Here is a 17,120-nt window from a genome sequence, read left to right as displayed (position 1 = left end):
GGTAGCGATTCTTATTCACTTTCTCTCGAATCCCCTGCGGAGGAAACTATCTTTGTTTATTCAAGTTAATTTGCATCGAAACAACCCAGTGATGTGGCCCCCGTTCTGACAGGGCTGTCGTGGCCCCTCTCCGTTGATCCACGCCTGGGGGGCGGGGCCTCCCGATCGCTCAGCCAATCGGCGCCCCCCACGACCGGCCGTGTGCATTGTGTTGGGTCTTCGATGTCTTGCGTAGGGAAGTGGTGCTACTTCAAACCGCTGTAGCTGTCACCCCATGTCACTGTCAGGATCGTTCCTAACCCCAGTTCAACAAGGTGAAAGCTGTGATTAAAGAAGACGAAAAAGAGCAGGAGGAGGAAGAAGAAGAAGAAGGAGATTCTGAATCATGGTCTCCATGAGCTCTATGCAGCACATTCTGACCTACATCCCCTACGCTCTGGTGCTGATCGACCTCCGCTATGAAGGTAGGTGAGGCTTGGTTCTCTGTTGACCCTCTCTGCCTTGGCTCGTATGGGAAGTTACACTTTGTGTATTTGGGTTTGGATCGTGGACCCTGTGTTTCAGACCGTCCTGTCTGAACTTGGGGAGCAGCAGGAGACGTGCTAACTCAGGCTAACTCCAGCTAACTCCAGCTAGCTCGCTGTCAGGGTTTCTGCCAGCAGGAAAAATGCTTTTGCTTCTTGGTTTTGAGATCATAGTCTCTTATCCAGGGCGAGCTTCTCGATGTGTTCTGCTTATTACTAGGTAGATACGGAATACAGACTTACTGAAGAGGACCTGGGGTCCTGAGGTAGCCGGGTGGATCATTAAACACAAGGCGTACTTCCACTTTCACCTGCTGTTGTGTTGTTGTTCACTGGTCGGTCGAGTATTACTTTTCAGCTTTGAAGCCAAGGGTGGATCACAAGGGTTCCTCATCTGACTCAAGTCCTGCTTCTCACTGCTGTTTGTCCCCCAGGAGTGAACTGTGACACGGATGGGAGTGTGGAGAGTCACCTGGCGATGGGGAAGAAGCTCCTGGCGGCGGGACAGCTGGCTGATGCTCTCTCACACTTCCACGCTGCTGTTGGTAAGGGACAACATGCCACCACTCACCTGTTATGAACACTTTAATAGGGCTGGTACAGCAGAATGCATGTCTGGGCGATACTCATACATATTGATAGGACTCCAGAGAATTGTCCTACCGTTACATCCTTATGTAAAGATGAATAAACTGTAACATGGGCTAGGACAAATAAAGAAAGACAGAAAAACCATGACTAAATACATTAAGACTTTCTCTTCTAACATTTGCCCAATGCTCCTATGCTTCCAAAATGGAAACGGTCATTTCAATGTCATGTTGCGGTGTAAAAGCCCTATATGGATACATGCGTCTGTGTGTATGTGGTCCTGTGTATCTTAATCTAGATTCAAATTTCCATGTTTGAGGGTTTGATTCTACTGAGGCCAATAATGTGTGTATTCACAGTACTGTAAGACGCTTTGGAATAAAACGTCCACCAAACGTGAGCTTGTGACCTTATACTGCTGCGCTATCTTGACTCACTCGGAAAATAGATTTGAATCTCAAGGAACTTCCTGGTTTGATAAAGGTAAAAATTAAAAGTATATTTATGAATGCACATTCTGATGTACACATTACCCCCATAGATGGAGATCCACAGAACTACATGTCGTTCTACAGGAGAGCCACGGTGTACCTGGCCATGGGCAAGTCCAAGTCCGCCCTGCCTGATCTCAGCCGGGTCATCGAGCTGAAGCCCGACTTTACATCGGTGAGTCCGACGGTGTGGAAAGTCATTTGAATCAGGCTCAGCCCGACTGGTTTATTCAAATGCTGAGGCGGCCAGAGTTCTCCCTGAGCGAGTGTGGAGGTATCCTTAGTGGGCTACAGCTGACAACGTGGCGCGCCTCAATCTTTACGCCATCTGTGTATTATCAGTTTATTATCAATTCATTATGAGTTCAATCAAGTTTGATCCGTGGTTGTGTTTTTTTTTTTACGTTTTTTCCTCTCTCTTTACAATATCCAATCACATCAAAAGTCGCGCACAGCTTTCCATTCCCAACGGTAGTGTACATCACCCAGAGAGGCAGTGACCCACCAACTAAAGTTAGTGGGTCTAAACTTAGTGGGTCACGGGAATATTTAAAGAACCGCACTCATCCGGCCTGCTCCGGGTCTCTGCTGTCCTACCAGAGGGAGTTCACAAACCAGCTTAATGTTGCGTAATCCAAACACTGGGAACACTGGGGAGGATGTCAGCTGTGATCTGTGGTGGTAACACATGCTGGGCTGTGTGTTGTTGTCGTCTCCAACAGGCCAGGCTGCAGAGAGGGAACCTGCTGCTGAAACAGGGGAACCTGGACGAGGCCGAGAGCGACTTTAAGAGAGTGGTGAGTGTTGGGGGACACGAGGGTCAATCCGTGTCAACACTAGTACACAGACGAAGGCTGAGGAAGGGAACGGAGTCTTCTCTGTTAGTGAGTGTGGAACCACCGCCCACCAGGAGGTGTCACTGTTGGACTGTAGGAAGGTTCTGACGCTGGGTAAATCTTTATCTTCTGTCGGGATTTCTCATGAGTCCCAACTTGAATGTGGAGGGTTTGTTAATACAGATTCTGTATAGACAAGAGCTTTCAACTAATTAGAATAACTGAATTATTAGTTAGCTTTGATTATTAGTTTCAGGGTATTGAAAATAAGGAACATTGCTCTTAACTGGAGCAAAGTCAAACCAAAGTGTATGGTTCTTGGTGTAATTCCTCATAAAAGATGGGAAATATTCCATCTAATTTTTTTTTAAAGCCCAGATATAACCCTGCTCCCATCTTTGTAGTCCGAAACCTTCAAGCATTGTAGTCTCTTTGATGGCTCTTCATTATTACGGTTACTGCATCTCCCAGGCTTGCAGTGGGTCAGCAGAGGCCAGCTCTCCACCATAACTCCCCCACTGATGTCCTCCTAATGCTTCCCCTCCACTCTGAGTGTCTCCCTCAAAGGGGGCGCCTTGACTTAGTGCTCCGCTCTAACTTAGTGATTCACTCTGCGTCCGCGCCGACGCGCTGCTGCCAACGCAAGGCCGCCGGCCGCCAACGCCACTGAACACACTGAATGACTGGCGTTCGAACGGACGCACAGCGGAAAGGAGCCATTGAAAAGGTGTTCAGCGGTTCAGCTCCGGCGGGTTTAGAGAGAACTAACGCGCTGACACACGCTTAACCTTCGCATTCTCCCCCGCCTGCAGGTCACGCTATAAGCGGTTAGCGCGGTGTGTGTGTGTGTGTGTGTGTGTGTGTGTGTGTGTGTGTGTGTGTGTGTGTGTGTGTGTGTGTGTGTGTGTGTGTGTGTGTGTGTGTGTGTGTGTGTGTGTGTGTGTGTGTGTGTGTGTGTGTGTGTGAGAAAGCTTTAGGATTCAAATCAACCGTCTGCCAATGGCCCTGAAGCCTGGCCGATAGCGATCTCTCCTCGCGGCTTCTTTCGCTGCCGTATTTCGTGGGTACGATGCCCGGGGGCGCAGCAGCAGGGGGCGCCGGTCCAGTGCCCCCCCCCCCGCCGGCCCGGCTGGCAGCGAACACGCACAGGGCGGCCGGCTCTATGGCTTAAAGAAACAGATAAAGAGTGCCGTTAGCAGAGATGGCTCCTGTGAATGCGCTGACCTTTATTACGGCTGTGGTCGCGATGCTGTAAGCTGCAGCTGAAGGGATCGGCTCTCCCCTTTAGAGGTTTCAGAGTCGGCGTGGCGTCTTCATCCCCGACCCCGATGGAGTCCAGTACAGGCAGGAGAGCGCGATCGCGGTGCACTCCCCCCCACTCTGAAGCCCGGCCTCCTCCTCTCTCTGTCTTTGTCCGCCCTGTTTTCTAAACCTCTCCCGGCACGAATGGATCCACTCTCGCCCGACCGCCGGTGTCATGAAACACGGCCTCTCTCCCTAATGGAGGCTCAGGGGCTAAACCCTGGTTGCCCCTGGGTACACCTCGTGGTGCCGTGGGTTTGAATCCGACCCGTGCCGCATGTCATCCACTCTCTCACTCTTACGTAACGCCGCGTGCGTCCACACTGTACACGTCCGTCCACGGATCTTATTGACCTTGCATGGGGCGCTCTCCAAATGCATTGTGGGTCAATCCGTTCCGTCGGCTCCTTGGCCTGTGTCAAGAAGTTACGATTTTTTTAACTTTTCAGGCAGCGACGGATCCGTCGGCCAATCAGATTGCGGTTATGCAAATGCACTCCACGCGATTACTGGATCCATTTTGCAATAACAAGCAGGAAGAAGCAGGAAAAATCCGGCCGTTATATATTTTTAAAGAAATGTGGTATCGATAGGATTGCTTTAAGTCACCTGTTCTTTGGGTCATCTTTTGTATTTATATCCACACATTGGCTTTGTAGCGGGAAGTGATTTGATTGGCTGGATGCTGCGTCTAAAGACTAGTCCCCTATACGTCAGACGCGCCCTCGGTCATCCGTCGACGGACGCATGTAGTGTGAACAAGGCGTGTGAGACAGAGTCTTCCTGTTCCTGTCGTAAAGACACACGCCCTTCCTAAAAGCCGTCCCTCCCGCAGCTCCACTCCCACCCGACGGCCCAGGAGCAGACGGAGGCCCACGGACAGCTGATCAGAGCGGACGAGATCCAGCGGCTCCTGGCCCAGGCCCAGGCCGCCTTCAGCGCCAAGGACTACCCGGGCGCCGCCGCCATGCTGGACTCCATCATCGAGGTGCGTGTGTCTGTGTGGGTGTGGGGGTTCGTTGGAGGGTGCGTTTCTGGGTGGCATATTTTCTTGATGGAGAAATCCGTCAATCATAGGAGGGTTCACCACTTAAAGATGAAAAGGGAACATTGATACATATTTTCTGCTGGTTTTGCCTCCTCTCTCAATGATTGGGTATGATTTTTCATACTTTACTTTTTGTGTACGTTGTTTTAAGTTGTATTAATGTACCCCATGTCGAATGGATTCACCCACTAATGGGGAATATTGTGAACTGGGGCTGTTTCCCAATGTGAAGGAAGTATGCTCCACGGCTGCCCTTTTAAGGACACTACGTCATAGAACGCCGACCAGCACTGTTCCGATGTGGAGAACACTCGGAAATCCGCGTCCTTTATTTTTGAGAATTCCGAGATTTTTCAAGGATGCATCGATGGATCCTCAACGAGCCAGAATACCCACAATCCTTTGCGTTCACACGCTGCGCGGGATATTTTAAAAACGTGTATAGAAAGCAATACACATTGCTTTACACAAGTGAAGTTATTTGAACGTTTCAGAAATATTTTGTGCCGTATTGCTTTCTATAGATTAATCATGTCAATGCAAAAAATGTACCTGTGCGATTTCTTTCAAACGTTTTTGCAACGTAATGATAGGCTATATTTTGCATTGATTGATTTGTTTTAATATGTAAGTAGGTGGTGTTTAAACAAACTACTGTCGCCAATAACACTTACAACAATTAAAATATTTATCACTGGAGCAATATTTATTTTTAAAGCGGAAGCGGATCACTTCCACACTAGCGAGTCGTTCCAGACTCTGAACGCTACAAACACTAGGCGGCACTCTAGCCTCATCTCAACAGGACGCGACTCGCAAGGAAGTGTTCTAGCAAGGCTGCAGCCTTCGCTTTGGGAACCAGCCTGGGTTTCGCCCAATGTGAGGTTAGTTTAGAGCAGGGTTTTGTAGAATGATTGTTGATCCAGTTGGTGTGTGTGTGAGTGTGAACACCGAGAAGACGTGAGTTCTCTCAGTGTGCGGTCGGGTCTCGACACGGACGCACTGAGACGGTCTTCTGGGTCTCGAGGTGAACCGGTTTCAGAGTCCCTGGTTGACCTTCGATGCCTAATGGGAGCCTGTTGACAGCCCCTCTGACGGTCTGCGTGCCCCCCCCCCCCCCAGACCTGCGTGTGGGACGTGGGCTCCAGGGAGATGCGGGCAGAGTGCTTCATCCAGATGGGGGAGAACGGGAAGGCCATCAGCGACCTCAAGGCCACCTCTAAGCTGAGGAGTGACAACACCAAGGCCTTCCTGCAGCTCAGCATCATCTACTACCACCTGGGGGACCACGAGATGTCCCTCACGTAAGAACCTTAGAACATCAGTCCCTCACGTAAGAACCTTAGAACATCAGTCCCTCACGTAAGAACCTTAGAACATCAGTCCCTCACGTAAGAACCTTAGAACATCACGTAAGAACCTTAGAACATCACCATGGAGACCACGAGATGGCCCTCACGTAAGAACCTTAGAACATCAGTCCCTCACGTAAGAACCTTAGAACACCACCATGGAGACCACGAGATGGCCCTCACGTAAGAACCTTAGAACACCACCATGGAGACCACGAGATGGCCCTCACGTAAGAACCTTAGAACATCAGTCCCTCACGTAAGAACCTTAGAACATCAGTCCCTCATGTTAGAGCCTTTAGAACATCACCTGGGAGACCACGACATAACCTTTATAACATCACTTGAGACCACCTGTCCCTCACGTAAGAACCTTTAGAACATCAAGTAAGAACCTTTAAAGCATCACCTGGGCAACCACAAGATGTCCCTCACGTAAGAACCTATAGAACATCACCTGAGACAATGAGATAACCTTTATAACATCACCTGAGACCCCAACATGTTCCTCACGTAAGAACCTTTATAACATCACCTGAGACCACGAGATGTCCCTCACCTAACCTTTACAACATCACCTGAGACATGGACATGTCCCACACATAATAACATCACCTGAGACCAGGACCTCCCTACACTGTAGAAACATTGCGCCGCTCAACAGTTGGGTTGGTACCATGAATGAACCCTGAGACTGTAGCTCCGCCCCTGCTCTGTGATTGGCAGGGAGGTGAGGGAGTGCCTGAAGCTGGACCCCGACCACAAGCAGTGCTACGCCCACTACAAGAAGGTCAAGAAGCTCAACAAGCAGATCATGTCTGCAGAGTCGCTCATCCAGGACGAGAGGTACGCCCGTCTGTCTGTCAGAGAGAGAGAGAGAGAGAGAGAGAGAGAGAGAGAGAGAGAGAGAGAGAGAGAGAGAGAGAGAGAGAGAGAGAGAGAGAGAGAGAGAGAGAGAGAGAGAGAGAGAGAGAGAGAGAGAGAGAGAGAGGAGATAATATTGTGTGTGATTGGGGGTTAGGTCGTAAACGAGCGTGTTTTGGGGTTAGGTGGTGAGCGAGCATGTGTTGGGGGTGAGGTGGTAGTGGGGTGTGTGTTGGGGGTTAGGTGGTAGTGGGGTGTGTGTTGGGGGTTAGGTGGTGTAACCTCTCTGTCTCTTCTCCCTGACCTCCAGGTACGAAGAGGCGGTGAGTAAGTACGAGGCGGTGATGGAGACGGAGCCCAACGTACCGCAGTTCTCCCAAAACGCCAAGGAGCGCATCTGCCATGCCCTGGCACAGGTAGGACCTCCACCTCCCCATCGACCAACCTCCCCCTCCACCTCCCTCTCCACCTCCCTCTCCACCTCCCTCTCCACCCCCCCATCAACCGACCTCCACCTCCCCATCGACCGACCGACGGACGCCACCACCTCGACCTCCTCCTCCACCTCCCCCTCCACCCACCGACAGACAGACGCCACCACCTCCACCCCAGCCGTGACGCAGCACCGACTCCCTGACGTAGATAAACGACACGTTTGGTGCGGCTGGTGTCCCACTAGCCTGGTGGTGCGACTGCGACGGGCGTCCTTCGAGCTGTGTGGTGGAACGATGAAGGCTGTTCGGCCCGTCTGTCCGGTTCATGTTGAGTTGTTATTGGATCCTTTATTTAACCAGGATAGTCTCATTCTACAAGAGACCTAGCCAAGATTGACAGCAGTACACAGTTGCAACATTAAACACAATACAAAATACAAGTTCAATACGAAGTGCGATTGTGAAGTGCATTAATTATTGACTGAAACATTTGCAGTTTCCAATGGAGTCCGACTTCAAACCCTTAGCAACAGCTTTAAGCTCTCTGGAGTCACTCGGTCCTGAAGCTTGAGCTGCTGCTGCACGTTATTCCAGGAAGGCGTTTTTTGGAGTTGGTTTGGATCGATATTCCTCCGGTGTTTCCACAGAGCGGTCCTCATTCTAACCGTCCCTCCGACCGCGCCCCCAGATCCGGTCCGCTGCACGCCGGCACAAAGCGCCTCGGCAGTATCCCGCCGCACAGGGAGGAGGAACGCCGCTATTCCATCAATTACTCTCTGGAAAAGTCCCACACGTTGTTTTTCTCGCTGCCAGAGTTACAACCCAGAGTAGTGTCCCGGCTACCCGGAGAATCCTATTTTTAGCCGCCGTTTCACACTGAATAAAATGCATGAGACGTCCCGTCACATCAGCGGGGACACACGACCACGGCGGGGCGGACCCGGGACACGATGTCCAGTGAAACAATGTCCTATTTATTGACGTGTGTGTGTGTGTGTGTGTGTGTGTGTGTGTGTGTGTGTGTGTGTGTGTGTGTGTGTGTGTGTGTGTGTGTGTGTGTGTGTGTGTGTGTGTGTGTGTGTGTGTGTGTGTGTGTGTGTGTGTGTGTGTGCGTGAGGGCGTCTGTGTGCGTGTGCGTGTGAGGGCGTCTGTCTGTGTGTGTGTGTGTGTGTGTGTGTGTGTGTGCGTGTGAGGGTGTCTGTGTGAGTGTGTGTGTGTATGAACCTCCATCTAGACTGTCTGTGTTGCCATTGGAGGGTGGGAGGGTAAACACTCGTGTATGGTCTCCGTCTCTCAGGCGCAGCTTCCCGGCCGAGCCATCCCCGTGTGCAGCGAGGTGCTGGAGGCGGAGCCGGAGAACACGGGCGCGCTGAAGGACCGCGCCGAGGCCTACATCCAGGACGAGCAGTACGAAGAAGGTAGGAGCCGGTCGGGACCTCCACCTCCTCCACCTCCTCCACCTCCTCCAGCACCAACCTCCTCTCAGGGGGTCCACCCCCGTGGGCCTCTGGGGGTCAGCGTCGAGCGCGACCCGGGGTCCACCGTGGCACTAAGATCAAAGTTTAAAGGGGACACGGGGGAAAACGACAGCCCCTTATTTGCGCATTTACTCAGGGTCACATATTTCTGCATCGGGAAAACGACCCAAGCAGAGCTGTACCCATGAATACAACTAAAGTGCACCACAGCTGTCTCTACCAACGTTTACACTGTTGTTGCCACAACAACCCTGTTCTTTTGTATCATTGTGTGTCCCCTAGCCTTGTGGAACCCTTCAAATACTCATGTTTGCGTTTAAGAAAACGCTGTTCGGAAAACAAAAGTGCCAAGTGAAGCTCTTTGCTGCCGCCAAATCCGGTTGGCTGGAGAAAAAGCCTTTGTTAGACCTTTCTCTCCATCTTTTGTCGTACTTTGCTCTTTCTCATACGAAACGGTTTCGATTGAACATTTTGCGGCCATTGCCTCATCACAAGCTGGAAGCCCCTTCCCTGGGCTCTCATTGATCCTACTGCTTTATGTTTTTTGGGAGAGGCTTTCAGCGGGCTGGTGTACAGGCCGGTCTGCAGCGGGGAGGAGAACGGGAACAGGGGGCTCAGAACGGCCCCGGCAGGAATCTATTGGGTTTAAAGTAAGCACATCCTGGCTGATCTACAGCTGCCCTGCCTCACAGCTACCAGTTAAGCACAGATGCTCATTCATCAAACACACAGCCAGTCCTTGGCAGCCTCTCTCTCCCTTGCTCTCTCTCTCGCACGCTCGGCCCAAGGTTAAGAATTCAGATCTGTTTTCTCCGTCGTTCTGCCTCGTGATGGTTTCTGCTGAACATCACAAGAATAAAACGAACGATGTTGGTTTTATAACGAATGGAGGGAGCTGCCAGTGTTCAGACAAAGAGCAGACGGATCGTCTCCCACTGCATGATTTAATTAAGAATTCCTTCTTTTTTTATTTAAATGGGAGATGATTCATTATCCAGAAGGTATAAAGGATTCTTCCTAAAAATATGGATCTAGAAGGTGCATTTCAGCACATATTTGGGATTGACCCCGTTGTTCGCGGTGATTTATCGTGTATTCGATGAGGTGCCGCCGACATTATGAATTATTAGAACTGGAATGTGTGCAGGAATGCACCACATTGCTGAAGGTAATGTGCAGTGTGCATCTCGTCGTTTCTCCGTTGCCACTGTGATTTATGTCACCCTCATCGAATCCTCGTCTTATGACTGCGCACGCCAAGTCATTCCTTTCTTATAATTTGCTCGTATTAATATGATGCTGGAGCTGGTGTCTGGGTTAGGTCAGACCACACTGGGTTATGGTCAGACGACCACTGTGTGGACCAGGGTGTGTCTGGCTCAGACCAGGGTGTGTCTGGCTCAGACCAGGGTGTGTCTGGCTCAGACCAGGGTGTGTCTGGCTCAGACCAGGGTGTGTTTGGGTCAGACCCTGGTGTGTCTGGCTCAGGCCCTGGGTGTTGGTAATGTTTCCCCAGCACTCTCTCAGGGAGGGGGGGGTCTGACCTGATCGCCCCCTCAGACACACAACCAGACTAACCAATGGGGTCGATGTGTCTCCTCAGAGGGTTTAGACCCCGCCTCCCGGGTCGCGTTGACCCCGCTTTACTGCAGGAGCTGCGGAACAAAACACAATCAGCCAACGATCGGTGATAAAAGACCACCGCTGGAGCAGGGGGGGCCCGGGGGGGAGGGGGGCGGAGCCGTCATTAACACACATTATGAGGTGTGGGCGTGACGCTGCCCGGCGGGGGGGAGAGGGGGGGGGGGGGGGGGGGGGGGGGGGGGGGGGACGACGACGAGGGATCTCACGCAGGCTTTTAAGCTGTCAGAACACATTGGCGACGCCGTCCTGTGTGTGTGTGTGTGTGTGTGTGTGTGTGTGTGTGTGTGTGTGTGTGTGTGTGTGTGTGTGTGTGTGTGTGTGTGTGTGTGTGTGTGTGTGTGTGTGTGTGTGTGTGTGTGTGTGTGTGTGTGTGTTCTTTGTCACACACACACTTCAGTACACATCGCAGGGTAAACACATCTTGAAGAGGATGGCAGAACTTGGCAGGCGAGGGGAGGGGGGGACGGGGGGGGGACTGAGCAGAGGGGGGGACGGGGGGGGGGGGGACTGAGCAGAGGGGGTGACGGGGGGGGGGACTGAGCAGAGGGGGGGACGGGGGACGGGGGGACTGAGCAGAGGGGGGGGACGGGGGGGGGGACTGAGCAGAGGGGGGGACGGGGTACGGGGGGGGTCTGGGCAGAGGGGGGGACGGGGGGGGGGACTGAGCAGAGGGGGGGACGGGGGGACGGGACTGGGACAGACTAAGGGATGAGGCGTGTTGAGTCATGGCCACACATCTCTTCATCTCCACCATCCCATAATGAATGAATGAATGACAGCCCTGACTCGTGTTGTTCATAACGAAAGACCAATGCTCTGTCAACCCCGGTGGCTAGGGAGCTGCTCTGTAGCCACTTAGCTTCAATTCAGAATGGGAGGACCGATTCATGACGTCGTCAGGGAGGGGAGTTGACAGGGGGGGGGGGGGTACGGGACCGAGGGGTACGGGGGTGGGTTTGTTGCTCCTCCTCCTCCTCCTCCTCCTCCTCCTCCTCCTCCTCACCCCCCTCCCTCTGTTCCCTCTCAGCCATCGGGGACTACGAGGAGGCCGGGAAGCACAGCGAGAACGACCGGCAGGTGAAGGAGGGGCTGGAGCGCGCCAAGAAGCTGCTCAAGCAGTCCAAGAAGAGGGACTACTACAAGATCCTGGGAGTCAAGAGGTAGGTGGGGTGGGGGGGGGCAGATCTCCTCCTGGGTGGAGGCTAGGCGGTTCTTTGGGTCTTGGTTGTCATGGTGATTGGCTGATCGGCCCATGTGACCACAGAAATCCCTGTCACAGTCATCTAAAGAATTAGAGAAAATCTGTATATTTTTTTATGAACCATGTGTCACGATACACGGTGCCTCTGAGAACCAATAGACGTGTTTTATCCGCTGTAGTATCACCCTCCATCCACGTCCTTTATTCTGGTATTTCATGTCTCCATCACAGGCCAAACACCAGGTTATGAACCCAAAAAAAACATAACGTTGAAACAATAACGAGATTATAATAAGATTATTATCAGTACTTTATCGACACTTCTTTAACTTCTCTAAATTAACTTCTGTTGAACTTCTCGAGCCCCCCCCCCCCCTGTGTTGAGGTGTCTAACCCCCCCCCCTGTGTTGAGGTGTCTAACCCCCCCCCCCCCCGTGTTGAGGTGTCTAACCCCCCCCCCCCCCGTGTTGAGGTGTCTAACCCCCCCCCCCCCGTGTTGAGGTGTCTAACGCCCCCCCCCCTGGTCGGCTCTAACCCCCCCCCCGGTCTGCCTCTCAGGACGGCCCAGAAGAAGGAGATCATCAAGGCCTACAGGAAGATGGCGCAGCAGTGGCACCCCGACAACTTCATGGACGCCGCGGACAAGAAGAAGGCCGAGAAGAGGTTCATCGACATCGCCCAGGCTAAGGAGGTGCTCACAGACCCCGGTAAGACCCCCACACCCTGGCCCAGGCTAAGGAGGTGCTCACAGACCCCGGTAAGACCCCCACACCCTGGCCCAGGCTAAAGAGGTGCTCACAGACCCCGGTAAGACCCCCACACCCTGGCCCAGGCTAAGGAGGTGCTCACAGACCCCGGTAAGACCCCCACACCCTGGCCCAGGCTAAGGAGGTGCTCACAGACCCCGGTAAGACCCCCACACCCTGGCCCAGGCTAAGGAGGTGCTCACAGACCCCGGTAAGACCCCCACACCCTGGCCCAAGCTAAGGAGGTGCTCACAGACCCCGGTAAGACCCCCACACCCTGGTCCAGGCTAAGGAGGTGCTCACAGACCCCGGTAAGACCCCCACACACCCTGGCCCAGGCTAAGGAGGTGCTCACAGACCCCGGTAAGACCCCCACACCCTGGCCCAGGCTAAGGAGGTGCTCACAGACCCCGGTAAGACCCCCACAACCCTGGCCCAGGCTAAGGAGGTGCTCACAGACCCCGGTAAGACCCCCACACCCTGGCCCAGGCTAAGGAGGTGCTCACAGACCCCGGTAAGACCCCCACACCCTGGCCCAGGCTAAGGAGGTGCTCACAGACCCCGGTAAGACCCCCACACCCTGGTCCAGGCTAAGGAGGTGCTCACAGACCCCGGTACGTTACCCTATTATGGCCCGGGGTACAGGAAGTGCTCATACCCCCGGGACATGTACCCCGGTACGGGCTGGGCTGGACCCTTCTGAACTCAGAGTTCACTTCCTGTCTCACCGGGGGGCGGGAGCTCAGCCGCTGGACTCAAGAACCAATCAGAGCTGGGGGGCGGGAGCTCAGCCGCTGGACTCAAGAACCAATCAGAGCTGGGGGGCGGGAGCTCAGCCGCTGGACTCAAGAACCAACGGCGACGCCCGAGGAAAGTGTAGCCAACGAGGGAGCGGATTAAATAGCTGAATTAGCCATCTAATGAATCTGATGGAGTGATTCTGAGCAGTGTGTGTCGTCGGACGGAGGACTCGTTAACTCTGATATCTGTCCGGTCCCTCGGGGCCGGACGGGGATAGCCATCTTGTCTGGCGCGCTGCCGTCGCCGCGGTGAATGTCAGCGGGTCTCTGGAGGGCCCCGCCGCCCGCCGCTGCCGTCGGGGCGGGGCGAGGGGGGGGTGATGTGACCGGCGGTGAGACCAGCGCTGCCTCAGCGCTGCCTCAGCGTCCCGGTCTTGCTCCCGTCCAGGGGGTAGTGTTCCCGTCCCGGGGGTAGTGTTCCCGTCCCGGGGGTAGTGTTCCCGTCCCGGGGGTAGTGTTCCCGTCCCGGGGGTAGTGTTCCCGTCCCGGGGGTTGTGTTCCCGTCCCGGGGGTTGTGTTCCCGTCCCGGGGGTAGTGTTCCCGTCCCGGGGGTAGTGTTCCCGTCCCGGGGGTAGTGTTCCCGTCCCGGGGGTAGTGTTCCCGTCCCGGGGGTTGTGTTCCCGTCCCGGGGGTAGTGTTCCCGTCCCGGGGGTAGTGTTCCCGTCCCGGGGGTTGTGTTCCCGTCCCGGGGGTAGTGTTCCCGTCCCGGGGGTTGTGTTCCCGTCCCGGGGGTTGTGTTCCCGTCCTGTCGGTCTCCGAGCCACTGAGCTCCTCCGACCAGCCCCTCAGTCCTCCTCTTTGATCGATTAATCGATGGATTACTGTTATTATAGATTTTATAACATTACTAATCTATCGACTAGTGTTGTTATGGGATGTATAACATTACACGTTGTGAAAGCCCTTAAGGATTCGGTCTTGAATTTGAAAAACTAAAGTTTTCAGTTCGTAATGATCTGAAGAACAGAAAGGCAACCGAATAGTTCCAATTCTGAGGCGATGCGCAGCAAATACTTGCTTATAATTTGCTCATCGCCCAAAGAATGTTACATTTTGGTGGTAGTGGGGTGAAATATAAAAAAAAATGTACGCTATGAGTAACGTGTATCTTTCTGTTGCTCCACATTCTGTTACTTGTTGCGAAGAATACAAGTAACTCCAACCCTGTGAATTTCCTCCAGAGTTTTCCCCTCAAACTGAACCCTGATGTCAGGCTGAATGTTCACCACCAGTCCACCAAGGCACTCGCTACTTCCCGGTAGCTCTGGCTTGACGTGCACGTGTACTTGCATGCACGCACGTGTGCGTACAAGTGTGTGCGTGCATCCGTACGGGTGCGCGTGCGTGTGTGCGCGTGCGTGTGTGTGTGTGTGTGAGGGCTGCAGCAGTCACACGCCTCCTCTCCGTTTGTTCCCCCAGAGATGAGAGCGAAGTTCGACCAGGGGGAGGACCCCATGGACCCGGAGACCCAGCAGGGCGCCCACCAGAACCAGCACTTCCACCAGGGCTTCCAGGGCTTCAACCCCTTCAGCTCCGGGGGCGGCGGGGGCGGGGGCGGGGGCCCCTTCAGCTTCAAGTTCGGCTTCAACTGATGACGACCGGAAGCCAATCAAAGCTCCAGAAACTGTCCCCTGGCGCCGGCCAGCGCCTCGCCCCTTCCTCCTCCTCCTCCTCCTCCTCCTCCCCCTCCTCCTCCCCGCTCTACGGGGGACCCCCCCTGGCCAGCAGAACGTGGCCCCTCCTCCTCCTCCTCCTCCTCCTCCTCCTCCTCCTCCTCCCCGCTCTACGGGGGACCCCCCCTGGCCAGCAGAACATGGCTCCTCCTCCTCCTTCTCCTTCGCCCTCTGGCCCCCCCCTGGCCCGCAGAACGCCAGTTAAACCCGACTGCATCGCTTTTAATGAGCACCCAGGGAGTGGTGCGTGATCCAGGGCCGTCCTGAAGAAGACGCGTCCGCGTTACGGAACAACGGAACCTTTGGAGTCCGCGCGGCGGCGGCGAGGGAAGGAACATCTGTTGCTATGCTAACAATTGATCGGCCGTGTTTTATGAAGCTTTCATCTGCAGGGAATTTCACAAAGAGTAAAATATTAATTCTGAAGGAACGCCGCATCCGGTCGGTGCATTGCGGTCCTGAAATTCCCCCTTCCATTCTCGGATACTTGTTCTGAAATGTACAGAGCTACATGTATTATGTACATAGGAACTATTTTTAAGAGGAATGGATTTTTTTTCTGAGATGTAAATAAAGATCTATTTATGCAGAGATCACGAGTGCTGTGTTAAACGCGCGTAGCTCTGACTTTTTTGACAGTGGTGGTGGTGGTTTCTTAATCAAGGAAGCTGTCTAACCCCATTTTTGCAGTGAATTATTGATGCTGCAAACGATCCTAGTTGGTTGTTTTCACAGCGCAACTCCTTACTTCCTCCTGAATCTCCGTCCTCCAGCTCGTTAGTGGTCAGTCTACTGCAGTGGACTGGAACGCGTTCGACCTTGCACTATGGAATTATGGGTAACTGTCTGAGTTACCTCAATCAATCCCTATTCAATGTGAATGGAGAAGACAGTTTGAGTGCAGAGCTGAATTAACCATCCACACTGGCTTCCTCCATGACGGATGTTTATTAGAAAGATTGAAATGTAAACAAGTTGTGTGGTCAACTGGGGAGAGCATCTATTCCCATTTTTCGTTTTAAGATTGAGCAGATTGATAAATACTTTATTATTGCATGATTGTTTTGGATTTTTCCTGAGACAATATTTCATGGCATGGAAAGTAGGATTACTTGCAAATCAATAAGTATTCAAATGTACGATCATTTCAAATCGTTTGTAGTGTGATTGAGAATTCTCTGATCAGTGATGAAGCCAAAACTACAGTGAGCAGAAACCAGGTCTTGTGATGTCCGACCACTCATTCTAACTAGTGTTGGCACGCTGGCACCAGGCCCAGTATTAATACCGTAGCTACGTCTACCGTGGCAGGCTGCTCCTGGGTAATACACCAGCTCTTCACTTTAATACTTCAACATTAAAGAATATGCCAAGCCAGACAGCTGCATCTACAGCTTTATGTTTGAGCATTTGAAGACGTTTCAGCAGAGATCAAACTGTGTTTTTGTCACGATGCGGGGTGTATATCATATTTTAAACCAGTGTGCCGTAGCAATTACTCCATGCATGCGCTTTCAGTGCAATGTGTGTCAACGCGGCCTGGGGTCGCTCGGTGGAATCGAGGCGCCGAGGTGAAACACGGAGGGGCGACGGGGGAAAAAAGAAGTTCAGACGTCCGTGAAAAAATAGTTCTCTGTTCTTTGTTTGGCTTGGTGATCGCTCGGCGGACGACCTCCGTAGCAGCACGCGTCCGTCTCCCGGACAACGGGACGGGGAAGACCCTCCTCTTCCTCCTCAGTGGGCCTACAGCTCGTCCTTCTTGCCTTCTGTGGCACAGAGAGAGTCAGACAGACGGTTAGAACAGAGAGACAGGCAGAACAGATAGGCGGACAGAACATACAGACGGAATAGACACACAGGCAGAACAGACAGACAGGCAGGAGAGACAGACAGAACCGACACAAAGCATCAGCCACCAAACTGTCTCCCATCCACGTTTTCAAGGCGGAGCCACGTTATAACGTTGGGTGGCTTAGTGTTGGTCTTCCCTCTCGGCGGGGGGGCTCACCTGGTTGTGGTTCTGGTTCGGGCGTGGCGGTCGCGGTCGGCGTCGGACCCTCGTCGTCGCCCCCCCCGCCCCTCGTCCTCGCGCCCCCCTCACCCTCGGCACTCGTCGCCACCCTCCGCCCGTCCTGG

At 53.4% G+C, this 17,120-nt stretch overlaps 2 protein-coding genes across 2 annotated transcripts in view; one reads left to right on the top strand and one right to left on the bottom strand.

The window, feature by feature from the left end:
* Positions 1 to 200: 200 nt before the first annotated feature.
* dnajc3a (DnaJ (Hsp40) homolog, subfamily C, member 3a) lies at positions 201 to 16,287 on the top strand. Its single transcript, XM_056579352.1, has 12 exons — positions 201 to 464; positions 959 to 1,069; positions 1,657 to 1,781; positions 2,329 to 2,403; positions 4,580 to 4,732; positions 5,915 to 6,096; positions 6,871 to 6,990; positions 7,319 to 7,424; positions 8,740 to 8,860; positions 11,592 to 11,724; positions 12,324 to 12,472; positions 14,731 to 16,287. Exons 1-12 carry the CDS (start codon positions 386 to 388, stop codon positions 14,901 to 14,903), a joined length of 1,527 nt encoding a protein of 508 aa, XP_056435327.1. The 5' UTR covers positions 201 to 385; the 3' UTR covers positions 14,904 to 16,287.
* Positions 16,288 to 17,081: 794 nt separating this feature from the next.
* The window catches only part of LOC130373684 (UDP-glucose:glycoprotein glucosyltransferase 2-like), a 29,473-nt gene continuing 29,434 nt past the window's right edge, over positions 17,082 to 17,120 (bottom strand). The window contains exon 26 of the mRNA XM_056580307.1: positions 17,082 to 17,116. Coding sequence (XP_056436282.1) covers positions 17,082 to 17,116 — 35 coding nt within the window. The remainder of the gene's footprint in view (positions 17,117 to 17,120) is intronic.

This window comes from Gadus chalcogrammus, chromosome 20 (genome assembly GCF_026213295.1).
Source record: "Gadus chalcogrammus isolate NIFS_2021 chromosome 20, NIFS_Gcha_1.0, whole genome shotgun sequence".
In the NCBI taxonomy this organism is placed as follows: Eukaryota; Metazoa; Chordata; class Actinopteri; order Gadiformes; family Gadidae; genus Gadus; species Gadus chalcogrammus.
The sequence above is the reverse complement of the archived record's forward strand: the minus strand, read 5'-3'. Positions and strand labels throughout refer to the sequence as shown.